Source organism: Muscardinus avellanarius (genome assembly GCF_963383645.1).
Source record: "Muscardinus avellanarius genome assembly, chromosome: 7".
Lineage (NCBI taxonomy): Eukaryota > Metazoa > Chordata > Mammalia > Rodentia > Gliridae > Muscardinus > Muscardinus avellanarius.
Genome location: NC_137793.1, coordinates 88,077,567 through 88,090,697, shown reverse-complemented (window position 1 = coordinate 88,090,697; position 13,131 = coordinate 88,077,567). Strand labels below are relative to the sequence as shown.

Genomic DNA, 13,131 nt, shown 5'->3' with positions numbered 1-13,131 from the left:
AAGTCGAGGTGCTGCAGGCAGGGTTGGCTTCTTCTGCAGGCCTCGCTCCCAGCTCCTGATGGCTGCAGGCAATCCTTGGCGATCCTTGGCTTGCAGGCCCATCCTTCTACCTCTGCCTTCATGTTTACAACGCCTTCTTATCTGTGTCTCCTCATTTTATGAGAATACTTGTCATTGGATTTAGGACCTGTTCTGTTAACCTAGGCTGATCTCGTCTTGAGATTTTTCACTAAATTCTTTCTGCAAAAGTTCTCTGTCCAAAAAAAGTCACATTCATGGACAGCAGGGGTTAGGACTTGGGCATATTTTGGGGAACGGGATGACAGGTCAACCTACTATAGCTACCGTTCTGGGAACAGGCAAATGGATAGACGACTCTTGCCAATTTACCCTCTTATCTCAGGGCAAGTGCTGATCACTTGACCCATCCCTGAGCTAATAATAATTCCCAGCAGGTAGGAAAACTCGAAATTTTTGTCCTCAAATTCTGTCTCATCTCTTATCCCATTTCTTCTGCGCATCAACCACTGCTCAAGGAAGAAAAGGCAGGAATTGTGTATCTCCTTGTGCTACAGATGGGGAAACTGAGGCAATTAATGGCTGACTCATCCAAGGTCACCCGGCTAATTAAGAGGTGAGATGAGAAGGCAGGATGCTCTGCCCTTGGCCTGGTGTCAGCCTCCTCAGACCAGACCGCCTCCCGAGACTGAGAATCGAGGCGCTCTTTTCTCTCCAGTTCTTAATCATCTTACATTTGTGGGTTTATTAGCTGCAAATTTGTGGGGTTTTGTGGCTTATAGAGGAATTTATTGTTCCATATAAAACCTTTTTCTTTCCAGCTTCCCCACAGAACCACTAATGACTTTTAACAGGCAGAAAATTGAGCTGCCCAATGAGTTTGCCTTGTGTTCCGTGACCACGACGAGTTATTAATAGTTCTTCCTAGTACAACATTCCCTTTCCCATCGCCATGGTGTTGGGGGGAGCCGAGGTCGCTGCTCCTGTCACTTCTGCCTCTTCCTCCCTGTGGGAAATGGGGCCAGAACCTCCACTCTGAACTCCCACACCCACTCCTCCTCCCACAGGCACCCCAGTCAGCTGGTCTGGAATGGAGAGGGGAGGAGGGTTAAAGGGGTGGAGAACTTGGCCAAGTATCCATAGCAGACACCATGGAAGTCCAGGTCTGGTCCTTGTATATCATAAGGAGGAGGAGAATCAATTATTGCCACTCTCTTTTCTGTTATGACTTTAGATCACTCATTCCATAAATAATTATTGAACTTCTAGCATGTTCCAGACCACTGTTTTAGGCACTGGGGAAAGTTTACAGACAACAAAAAATGCAGCCCCTGCTATTGCAGAGACTAAAAGGTTCCAGGCCAGAAAGTTCTTTTAGACTTATCACTAAATACTCTTCCCAGCATTTTTTAGCTCATCACCCTAACCCCTCAACATCTTGGCGTGCTCTAGGGCTCTCTGTCTACACTCTTTCCTCTGGGTTCTCATGGCTTTCAGTGCCATGTAGTTGCTGGTGTCTCCAGTCCAGACCTTTCCCCCTGAACTCTAGACTTCAGTGTGCACTGGCCAGTCCTCTCTCAGCCCAAAAGCTCGCACAGATGTCCCATGCTCTAACTTAGAGAAATGCTCTGGACATGGGCCACACCACTGCTATGGTCCCTTAGCCCTGGCCTGGGGCAACCTCAAACATCACTTTCATGCAAGCCTGGGGCCAATGCTAGACCAGCAATTTGAGATCCCTAGGACAGATCCTCAGGTCACATTTTGCTGTAGCCAGGAGCACCTCAGAGCCATTAGGTCCCCTGCATTAATGAGCTCCTGGCATTCCAGGCCGTCCACAGAGATTTGGTCATGCCCAGAGGACTGGGTCCTGTTCCAGTTATCATTGTTTTTGTTTTGCAATCCTGGGGAAGTGTGCTACCTCTGAGCCATAACTCCAGCCCTGCCTTTTATTTTATTTTATTTTATTTTATTTTATTTTATTTTATTTGCAGCACTGGAGATGGATGGAACCTGGGGCATTTTACCTCAGAGCTATAGTCCCAGTCAGTCCTATTTTTATTCTTTTATTTTGAAACAGGGTCTCACTGAGTTGCAAAGGACCTTACTAAGTAGCTGAGGCTAGCCACAAACCTTGATCCTTCTGTCTCAGCATCCCAAGTACTGGGATTACAAGCATGCGCCACCACGCCTGGCTTAGCCCTGCCTTTTAATTTTTTTTTTCTTTTTTTTGAGACAGGGTCTGGTTAAGTTGTTATGTAGTCTAGACTGACCTTGAACTTACAATCCTCCTGTCTCAGTCTCCGGACTATTGAGAATACAGGTGAGTGCCACCACACCCAGCCTGAGCGTCACATGTTTGTTTTGTTTTGGTATTCTGTCCTATGAGTGACAAGAGCCTTGCTGGAGAGGGAGGTGCAGAAGTGAAGTGTCTACAATACATGATTCAAAGAACTGGGGAGGAATTTGGGTGGAAGGTGCTGGTTCCCTATGGAAAATAAGTGTGTGTTTTATGGACTTCAGCTGACCGGGTGACCCTCTAGCTCAGGCTGGGGAAGCATTATTCAGTCTGTAGCAGTCGCACTAAACAGTGAACGCAGAAACTGGATCCCCAGCCGACTGGAATCTCTGAGTTGATTCCTGCTGTGGGGGCTGATTAATCTGTTACCTTTTATCTCCCTTCCAATTCTAGGCTTCTGTGATTCCAGGTGCTTCATTAGGGCAGGGCAACACATAATCTCCATATCAGAGACCCGCAATTTCATTAAAATCAGCACGCTGTTGCTTCGGGTATGTTCTGAATGTTCTCTCTGGCAAGGAAGAAAGTGTAGGTGGAGGGAAGGAGGGTGTGTCTATACCTCTCAATAGAAGCTGATGACAATTTTACTAATTGCTGCATTTATTAATGGGTGGCCTTTTATGTAGGTTGTTTAGAAGGTAAAACAATGCTATTAGTCATAAAGTGTTTGCTGGTTCCTGGCTTTCCAAGACATCTGCCCCAAGCACGAAGAGTCAGATTCAAGACAGAGGCTCTGTCTGCAGTAGGGGAAGAGCAATTAAGACATGTCTTCATTGTGCTTGCTTGCCTTTGTTCCAAGCCTTTGGGAGATAAAAGTGGTTCCGAGTTTACCCTCCATCAGAAAATTCCATGTTTTGTGTTTCACACTGTAAAGCTAAGCTCGCCCACATTCCCCCAAATGCCCTTATCTGTGATCTGGTAATAAACACAAATATTAGCCTTGAGAATAAAAATGTAAGTGGAAGCCCAATTAATGATATTCATCTTTCTTAATTGCTGTGAAACATAGATAGACCAACTTGCATGCCTACTATTAGAGTGTCTAATGAATGAAGTGTATGTTCCAGTAGGCAATGTCTAGTGAAAGAAAGAGGGGAAAGGAAGCTGCATTATTTGGGCATCCCTGTGCCAGTCTCTGAACCAGCTCAACAGAGCAGACTTCTTATAATGGTGTCCCTGTTTGCAGGTGAAGAAACAAGCAAGTCAAGTGACTTATTCAAGGCAATCTTGTTGGTCTACAGAAGACCAACAACTTCTGCACTAACACAAATAACACACAAAAGCCTAAGTCATAATCATTTGACTTTGACAAGCTTTTATAAGCACCTAAAGGAACTACTGCAGAACCTTCCTCCTCCATGTATCCTCTTTCCCATTCTCCCTAAAACTTTTTTCTTAGTCCCGCTGTTTTTTTTTTTTTTTTTTTTTTTTGGTGGTACTGGGGTTCCTGGAAGCCCTTCTTCCTCCGGGCTACACTCCCAGACCTATTTTTATATTTTTGAAACAGGGTCTCTTACGCCAGCACGGCTGGCTTCGAACCTGTGCGATCCTCCTGTCTCTGCCTCCCAAGCGCGGGGATTACAAGCGTGCGCCACCACGCCCGGCAATCCCGCTGTTTTTAATCTAGCCAGGATCCAACTCTGGAGAGTATAGAACGTGTTTTAAACCAGGAGCTAAGAGGGCAGGGTTCAAGGTCTGACTCTGGGACTTGCAGTAATTTACCTTTTTCCTTCAAGTCCATTTTTCCTCATCACTAACAAGAATAATTGTTATTACAAGATGGCTATAAAATGTTGCCTGCTTTGTCTGCTGGCCCACAGTGAGGCTCCCCAAAGATCTCAGAAGCTAGCCATTTTTGCACAACTGACTCAAAAGGAAAGAACTAGGGATGCAGGTCCCTGAGCAACTTAGAGCGTGGGCTGCCTTTTCAGCACTTTGACCAATTGCAAGGGTTTACCATCAGTTTTGATTGGATTTGGCTGGCAACAGCTAAGCATATGAAGGGAGGGATTAGCTACGGACATGCTTCCAGGCTGAACTTTATCTGGAGTTGGGAAAGGCTTCTGTTTAATCTCAGCCTTTCCCCATCTTCTTCTAGTTTCTGGGATCAGCAGACTGAACAATGAACTCTTGCTGGGCTTCTGGCTGATCCTGGGGGCCTCTCAGAGGTAACAGATTATAAAGCCGTGGACCAGCCTTCCAGCTGAAGTTTAGGGCATCATAAACCATTGACAGTAGAAGAATCAGACTGAACCTTTTACCAGCAGAGGTCTTCCCTACAGTTGCCAAGAGACTCCATGTTAGAGTCAGATCTCAAAGGGCCATGACCCTGCCTCAAAGCAGCTAGCCAGGCTAAAAGGAGCCCATCTTGGGGCCTTATCTATCGGGTTTACCTGATAGTCCTCGACAATGATCATTCACGTATGTGGCCCTGTGTCTGGACTATGGAGGATTCAACAGCGAACCCATCTGCCTTCTGGCCTAGACAAACATCTTGTCTCATGGGGGAGACAATAAGCATGTGGATAGCTCCACTCTGGACTTGAACCACCTGGGCGCTTCCATTACAAGATGTGGAACTGTGGCTAAGTGACGGTCTGTGTGCCTCAGTTTCTTATCTGCAAAATGGAGGTAATGATAGTAGGTTGGCATGGTGGGAGTTAAATGAACTAATATATTACATATAAGTCACCTTGAGTCATGGCCCTCACGTAGTCATCACTGTTATTACTACCACCTCGTCATTACCAGTCTCAGGCTATGCACACTGAGGAAGAAAACACCAGAAAAATGCAGGGAGAATGAATGAGTAATTCATTCTAACTGCAGGGATGAGGTTGGACTCATGGAGAAAGGTATGCCTGAGCCCAACTTCAAAGGGTGACTAGGATTTCAGTAGCTGAGGATGTGGGGAAAGGGCATTTCAGGATGAGGGCAGAAGTGGTCCAAGTAAATATCCAAGAGTGTGAAAATACAAGAGGGCTGAAATGCAGATGAAGCTGAAAGATTGGTTAAGAGCAGTGGGTCCCGTTGAGGAATTCGAACTTTGTTCTAGAAGGCTTTTCAGATTCTTCCGTGTAGGAGAGTGACAGGGTCCACTTTGCTTTTAAAAGAGCTCTTTCTGGAAGACATGTATAGCAAAGAGTCTGAGCTCCATCTCCAATTGCCAGGGTTCAAGTCCTAGCTGTGACACTGAATTAGTTACGGTAGTCTAAATTACCGTCACAAATAGACCAAAACATGTATAAGACTCAAACACAATAGAAGTTTATTTCTGGATCATGTAACAGTCCCAGGAGGGTGTTTCTTCTTGGCGGGTGGCCCTCCTCCATGTGGTGACTCAGGAACCTGATTTCTTGGCTTTTTTCCATCCTCAGGGCCTCATTGTTTTTGGCGTCTAGCTGGTGAAAGGGGTACAGAGACTATGGTGAAGACAGGCTGGCAATTTTATAAACCCTGGAGTAGAAGTAGCATTCACCACTTCTGCCCACCTTCTTGGGTGCAAACTGAGTCATGTGGCCACACCTACTGCAAGGCAGGTTGGGAAATATACTCTAGCTACATTCCTGGCTATTTCTCCTGTTATGATAGGATAGTGCTAACCATAGACATTTCTACAATGATAGAAATATTCTACATCTGTGCTTCTAGTATCATAGAAGCTAGCCACATGTTGTTATTGAATGCCTAGTGTGGCTAGTAGAACTGAAAAGTGGAGTTTTGGTTTTATTTACTTGTGATTAACCACAAGTAACTCATAACTATGGTACTGGACAGCACACTTATAGAGAAAGGTGTTTTGTTTTTTAGAAGATAGTGGTCTCTGCCACCATATATTAGTTGTGTGACTGAGTGGCTGATTTACTCTCTCTGTATCTCACTTTCCTCATCTGAAAAATGAAGTATTTACCTATTAAGGCTGTTGTGAGGCTTGAGATCATTCAGCTAAAGCACCTAGTAGTTGGCACATAGTCATTGCCCAACCAATGCCATTGCATGGATGGCTGAAGGCAGGGACACCCAGTAAGAACATATACAGCAGTTCAAGAGAGAGCCCTCGGCCTTACCTCCAAATACTGTCCTTTGTTCCATCCAAATGGTACCACTTGCTCTTCTCCAAACACAGTTCCAAAACATTCACTTCCTCTATGACCTGCTCTCCTTGCTTGATCTACTCATTCCTTCCCATTGGAACCCAGCCCTACCATCAAGACCCAGTTCAAATATTACATCTCCATGAAGCTCCCCTGATCTTCCCATACACTTGCGATCACCGTTGCCTCCCATGGTCCTGATACTTTGTCTCCTCCAGGATCTACCACATCATGGCAAGGGAACTCACCTCCCTATCCTATGTGTTGGTCTAGACAGGAATGGTTTTTAAGCCATCTTTCTACCTTCCACTTTACCCAACATAATTCATTGTGTGTTTGGGGACATTTGGAAACAAATGTCTGATTACCTAAATTGAATTCATCAAGGGCAGAGAGACTTACAAAGACTCCATCTCTGGATGATTAGAACCAGAGATTATATCTACCAAGTACCAAATGAAGCAGAGCTTTGGCCATTACTCAGGTCATCAAATCTGTGTCAACATCCAAATGGGAAAATTCAGGTCACCTTGCTGCCATGGAGCTTGCAGAATTCTTTTCGACATTTGTATAATTTTTTTCTCCCACATTTCTTTACAAAAATAGCCATCTAGTTCACATGCCTTTTGCCACATGTCTTTTCCCACTGACTGTTAGTCCACTTCTGGCAAAATTCCTGACCAGAATCTGCTAAGGAGGGCTGTAGCCACTCAATCTGGCATCCAGGGCATGAGTCCAATGAACTGTGTAAGGAGCCAATGATAGCAAAGCCACATGGGACCCATCCCATGGTTCCTAATAGTGTCACTCAGGACTACCTTGCATTATTTTGACATCAACCTCACAATATCAATGATATACCCTTAAGTATCTTAGGTTCTCTTTAGAGTTCATCAATGTTTTTTTTTTTTAATTTTGGTATTAGGGATTAAATCCAGGAGCATTCTAACTCTGAGCTGCATCCCCCCCCCAGCCATTTTTTTTTAAATAGAGTCTTTCTATATTGTAGAGGGTCTCACTAAGTTTCTGAGGCTTTCCTTGAACCTGTGATCCTCCTGTCTCAGCCTCTCAAGTACTGAGATGCCAGGAAGGTGCCAGTGAGCCTGGCTAATGTTTTTTATTAATCAGTTTATTTAGAGCTTTTCATTTATTCATTTAGCAAGTATTCGTTAAGCTCCTGCTCTGTGCCAGGTGTTATTTTGGAGTTTAGAATATGAGACAAAAAGTTCCTATGTTTAAGAAGCTTTCATTCTGATTGAGTGGGAAGAAAATGAATATATGCCAGGTGGCAATAAGTTTTATGAAGGCAAAGAAAACAGGATATCTCATTATCTATAGCTATATAACAGATCCCTGCAAACCTTAGCAGCTTAAAACAACACCACATTATTCCTCCTGAATCTGTGGCTTACTGGGCTCCCCTGGTAGTCTTTGTGTTGGGACAGCCTCACCCCTCGCTCTCACCTAGCTTACTGAGAAGGCTGCCGTGATCTGGAGGCTGAGCTAGGGCTAGGGGCCTAGGATGGCCTCACTCACCTGTCTGGGGCCTTGCTGCCGGCTCTTGACCGGTGTTTCTCTCCACACGGCTCTCATCATTCAAGAATCTAGCCTGGACGTATATGGAGTGTTTCAAGATTGCAAAGACAGAGACTGAAAGGCTCTTGTGACATAGGAACAGGCCACACTGTGTCCTTCCACCTCATTCTGTTGGTTAATGCCATTCACAAAGTAGATGCTACTTTTTTGCTACTAGGGGTTAAACCAAGGGGCATTCAACCTCTGAGCTGCAGCCCCAGCTTTTTTTTTTTTTTAATATAATTTTGAAACAGGGTCACACTAAGTTGCTGATGGTTTTACTAAATTGCCAACTCTGACCTTAGGCCATGATCCTCCAGTCTCAGCCTCCCAAGTACTGTAATGACACAGTATACCACCACACCCAGGTAAGATGTTTTGTGGGAGATGCTACTAGGGATTGGACTCGGTGATGTTCCACCTCTGAGCTACACCACCAGCCCTTTTTATTTTTTGTTTTGAAATAGCATTTCACTAGGTGGCTGAGAGTCTTGCTACATCGTGGAGGCTGTTCTCAAACCTGTGATCCTCCTTCTCAGCCTCCCAAGTTCTGGGATTATAAATGTGTACCACCATGTCTGGCCGAGATGCAACTTGTTGATAGGAATATCCGCAAAGGATTTGTGGCTACTTTTAGTCCAGCACACAGTGAAAAGGATTAGAGCGTGACAGAGTGTTCTATCTGAAATGAAGTAGCAAGAAGAGGCTCTCTGATGAGGTGTAACTTGTGGAGAGAGCCAAGTGAAGTGAGGGAGTAGCCATATAACGTCTGTGGGGAAAGCATTCTAGGCAGATGGAAAACAAGCCAAGGCCCTGAGGCCACCAAGGCACTTCTTTATATTTGAGTAAATAATCCAGAATTAAGGCATTTGAATTAAGATATGTCTAGACTATCTATGGGAAATGTAGTTCTCCCTGAGCAAGAGTGGGAAGTTCCTAGTGCTGCGGATCTGAGTTAAAAGGGGGACATCTGATTTTAAAACACTGAGATGTGAAGGTGACTCATTTGTGCAATTTAACAGCAAGAAGTGTCCATCTCCTTCATCTCTGCATTCTGTATCCTCAACTCTCCTGACCTGATGTTCCAGGCATCTTCTGCAGCCCCTGGTAGAACTCCAGGAAACCCAGAGTTCAAAATATTCCCCCGGCTTCCAACTCCAGTACTTCTATTTCACACAAAGTGCACTGTCCACATTCTGGCCTCAGTTTGACCAGAGTCTTGCCTTCTTTGGGAGCATCTCTGAAAGAGAATCAACATATGTCATCTGGGAGGCCAAGGTATTTGCCCTACTAAGGAATGGAGCAGAGCAGAGCAGTGTAAAAGGGTTTTATGCTGTAATTACTCAAGATCACCAGGGCAGTCTAAGGGTAATCAGGTAATTAGTGTGCATATGGAGGGAGACAATTATCCAGCCCACTGGCTGCCAGACACTTGTCACTGTTCCTCTGGCCCTTGGGCTGGGTTCCTGGCTCTACCTGTGGTCTATTAAGTGTAATGATCCTGTCATGTAGAGGAGCCTATCATTATCTTTGTGTTAACATGATATTTATCCATGAAACCCTGCCAAGTCATCTAATTAAAGGACCTCTACGTGGTCCCCTGCCCTGGTATAGGACAGCCATTAGATGACTTTAAAAGGCTGAGAAGATGGGCTGGGGTCCATGTAAGAGGCTCGAGAGGGACACCAGACTGACCCCCCCATTCCAAAATCTAGGACTGTGTACCTCAGCAACAGAGTTTTATAGGCATCAAGATCTCCCCCCCCACACACAAAATCAGACACATTTCCACACAGGGCTAATTCACTGGCTACTGGTAAAACCAAAGTTAATCTTAAAATTCTGAAAATTTCTACCTCTCTGAAGCCTATCTTAGCACTAACAGAGAAGGAATCCCATCCCATAACAGAGCAAAACTTTCTAGAAAACCTCTGTGACTCTACTTCCCAACTCTTCACTGTCACCTCAAACTCAAAAATCCCCTTCTTTCTGCAGTTCACCTCTGGAACATCTTCTATTCTTCATACAAAATTCCAAGTCATTCTCAGTGAAAATCAAATTTGTGCTGGGCCTCTCCCACCTCTCTCCTTCTTCTCTGTCCTGTCATTACCACCAAGGGCACAAACACAGAGGCCCCTTAATATTCCAAGGAGTGAAACCATGATCACTTCAGGGTCAACATTTGGCTCCTGTTGCTTAACCAATACTGTTCTGAAGCTGGGCAGGCACAGTGGCACAGGCCTACCATCCCAGAACTTGGGAGGCTGACACAGGAGGATCCCAAGTTGATGGCCAGCCTCAGCAACTTAGCAATACCCTGCTTCAAAATAAAAAAGTCTGGGGGAATTGCTCAGAGGTAAAGTACCCCTAGGTTCAGTCCCCAGCGCGCGCGCACACACACACACACACACACACACTGCTATTATGAGTATTTTTATAGATATCTTTGCACATGGTTACAGATTTGTCTGTAGGGTAATTCTTAATTTGGAGGACCTGAGTATGGATCTTTTATTTTGAAAAGAGGTTGTCAAATTGTTTCTTTTTGTTTTGTTGTTTGTTTGTTTGTATGTGTTAGGGGGACTCCTGGGGATTGAACCTAGGGGCCTTCTACCTCTGAGCTATACCTCCAGCCCTTTTTATTAATCATTTTGAAACAGGGTCTAACTAAGTTACTGATACTTGCCTTGAACTTGTGTTCAAGTCACTCCTCCTGTGTCAGCCTTCCAAATATTGGGATGACAGGCCTGTGCCACCATGCCCAACTTGTCAAATTGTTTCTAAAATGTTGTCCACATTTAAATCCTCACTGGTAGTTTATGAGAAGGCTTGTTTCCCCACCTCCTTGCCAAGTTGTGTTGCTATCCCTTTTAAAAATTGCCTTTATTGCCAGGAGTGGTGGTACACGCTTGTAATCCCTGCGCTTGGGAGGTGGAGACAGGAGGATCACGCAGGTTCGAAGCCAGCCGCACTGGCTTAAGAGACCCTGTTTCCAAATAAAAAAGTATAAAAACAGGTCTGGGAGTATAGCCCGGAGGTAGAAGGGCTTCCAGAAACCCCAGTGCCACCAAAAAAAAAAAAAAAATTGTCTTTATTGTTTTCTGATTACACAAATGAGAATTGCAGAAAAGAATAAGAGAAAATAAAGATTAGTGGTCATGCCATCATCCAAAGATAAAAAGTACTGCTCATTTTTGTAGAAGACAATAAGAATTTTCTGTAATCAAGAAAGGAACAAGATGCTAAAGCTCACCCCATCTCTGCAACTTAGTGAGACTCTGTTTCAAAATAAAGAGTAAAGGCCAGGCGTTGGTGGCGCACCCTTGTAATCCCAGCATTTGGGAGGCTAAAACAGGAGGATCTGGTTTCTAGACCAGCCTCAGCTACTTAGTGAGGCCCTCCACAGCTTAGACTCTGTTTCAAAATAAAGAATAAAGCTGGGCATGGTGGCGCATGCTTGTAATCTCAGCATTTGGGAGGCTGACACAGGAGGATTGTGCAGGTTCGAAGCCAGCCTCAGCTACTTAGTGAGGCCCTTTGCAACTCAGTGAAACCCTGTTTCAAAGTAAAGAATAAAAAATAGGGCTGAGGGTGTTGTTCAGAGGTAGAATGTCCCTGAGTTCCATCCCAGTATTGCAAAAATAAATAAATAAATAAATAAATAAATAAATAAATAAATAATGAAAAATAGGGCTGGGAGTGTAGTTTGGAGGTAGAATGGCCCTGGGTTCCATCCCCAGTACCAACCAAAAATAAATAAATAAACAAACAAACAAATAATCATCCATTTTCTCCTCCCCTTTCTTCTAATGTCTCCAAAGTCATGGAGCCTATTCTGAGGGGAGTGGTATCCACACCCCTGAAGTGTGTCCCCCATTCCAAACAGTTCTGCTGCCAGGAAGGCTCTGAGCCTGAGGATGTGTGGGATAGAGATGGAGTACAAACATTCCAAAAATGTGTTTCCAGGCATTGGCAGCTGGATCCAACAGATTGGAAAACCCATCTCTCTGGTTAATCCCAGAGCCAAGTTTCCATTTCTCAGGGACCCTGACATGCCTGTTAAGGCCCTGTGCTAATGACAGCTCTGCTTTCCATTCCAGAGACCTGAATTATAATGAGCTACAGGAGTTCCCCGTGGCCATCCGGACCCTGGGAAGACTGCAGGAACTGTAAGCTCCTCTGATGGTTTCTGCGGTGTCTTCTCCTCCTGAGGGCAGGGGCTGAAGCCAGCCTGGCCGTCGCTCATGCCCTCAGCTCCTCAGCCCCTGTGGCCCTTGTAAACGCTGTGGCTGCCAGCCCTCTCAGCCCCAAGGCAGCTCTAAGTAGTCACAGGCCTCATTAGCTTGGCTTTGAGCATTTCCTGGAGGTGTGTCATGGGCCCAGGGCTTTTCCAGCCTGGGAAGACACATAGCATCTCTTGTAGACTGGGCCTGGCACTGTCCCTGCCTTAGTTGGGCTGTGTTCAGAAAGAACGAAGAGAAGCCCTGGGGACTGAGATGACTCCTCAGCATCTTGTCCCTAGAAGGACTGAGAAGTTGACTCAGGTTCCCCACAGCCAGTGATTGTTACTCTATTTGAGCATAAACTGAGAACTCACTGTGCCCAGCTGTGTGCTGGGTGCCAAACACAAAGGATAAGGTAGACATGGGTCCTGCTCAGGGGTCCTTCAGCCTTGTCAACAATACAAAGGAGCACACTAAAATGACCATGGGAGTTCAGAGTAACAAAGACTGTTGTGGATTAAGCCATCCTGAGATTGATCTTGAAGGATGAGTGGGATTCAGGTGGCAGTGATAGCAGGGGTGGGGAGGTGGGTAAGAAAACACTTCAAACAGCAGAATGTCCAGGCACAGATCCCAGTGGGAGGCAGATCTGGCAGAGCAGTGATCAGTGGAAGGACCCACCTTGTTGGAAGGGGGCTTTCTCGAACCTAAGAGGCCTAGCATACAGCTGGACTGGAGTCGAATTAACTGGGCCTGAAGGTTTGTAAAACGAGTCCCAAGCTTTCAGGCAGCTCAGCATCTTCACAGTTCAAACTGCCACCTAAGATCTATAGCACCACCTACACACTCCCTTCCTCTCCTCTTTTAGAAGTTTGAAGGTATAAGTGTCAAGTGTAGGTAGCAGAGAAGCAGTAGCTGAGCA

The 13,131-nt window shown here is 45.2% G+C and overlaps 1 protein-coding gene across 2 annotated transcripts in view; it reads left to right on the top strand.

Moving 5' to 3' along the window:
• LGR6 (leucine rich repeat containing G protein-coupled receptor 6) overlaps positions 1 to 13,131 on the top strand; it is a gene marked incomplete at both ends in the record, with an annotated part of 124,774 nt that overhangs the window by 91,266 nt on the left and 20,377 nt on the right. For both annotated transcript variants that reach the window (XM_080699270.1, XM_080699271.1), the window contains one exon: positions 12,087 to 12,155. In XM_080699270.1, coding sequence (XP_080555396.1) covers positions 12,087 to 12,155 — 69 coding nt within the window. The remainder of the gene's footprint in view (positions 1 to 12,086; positions 12,156 to 13,131) is intronic.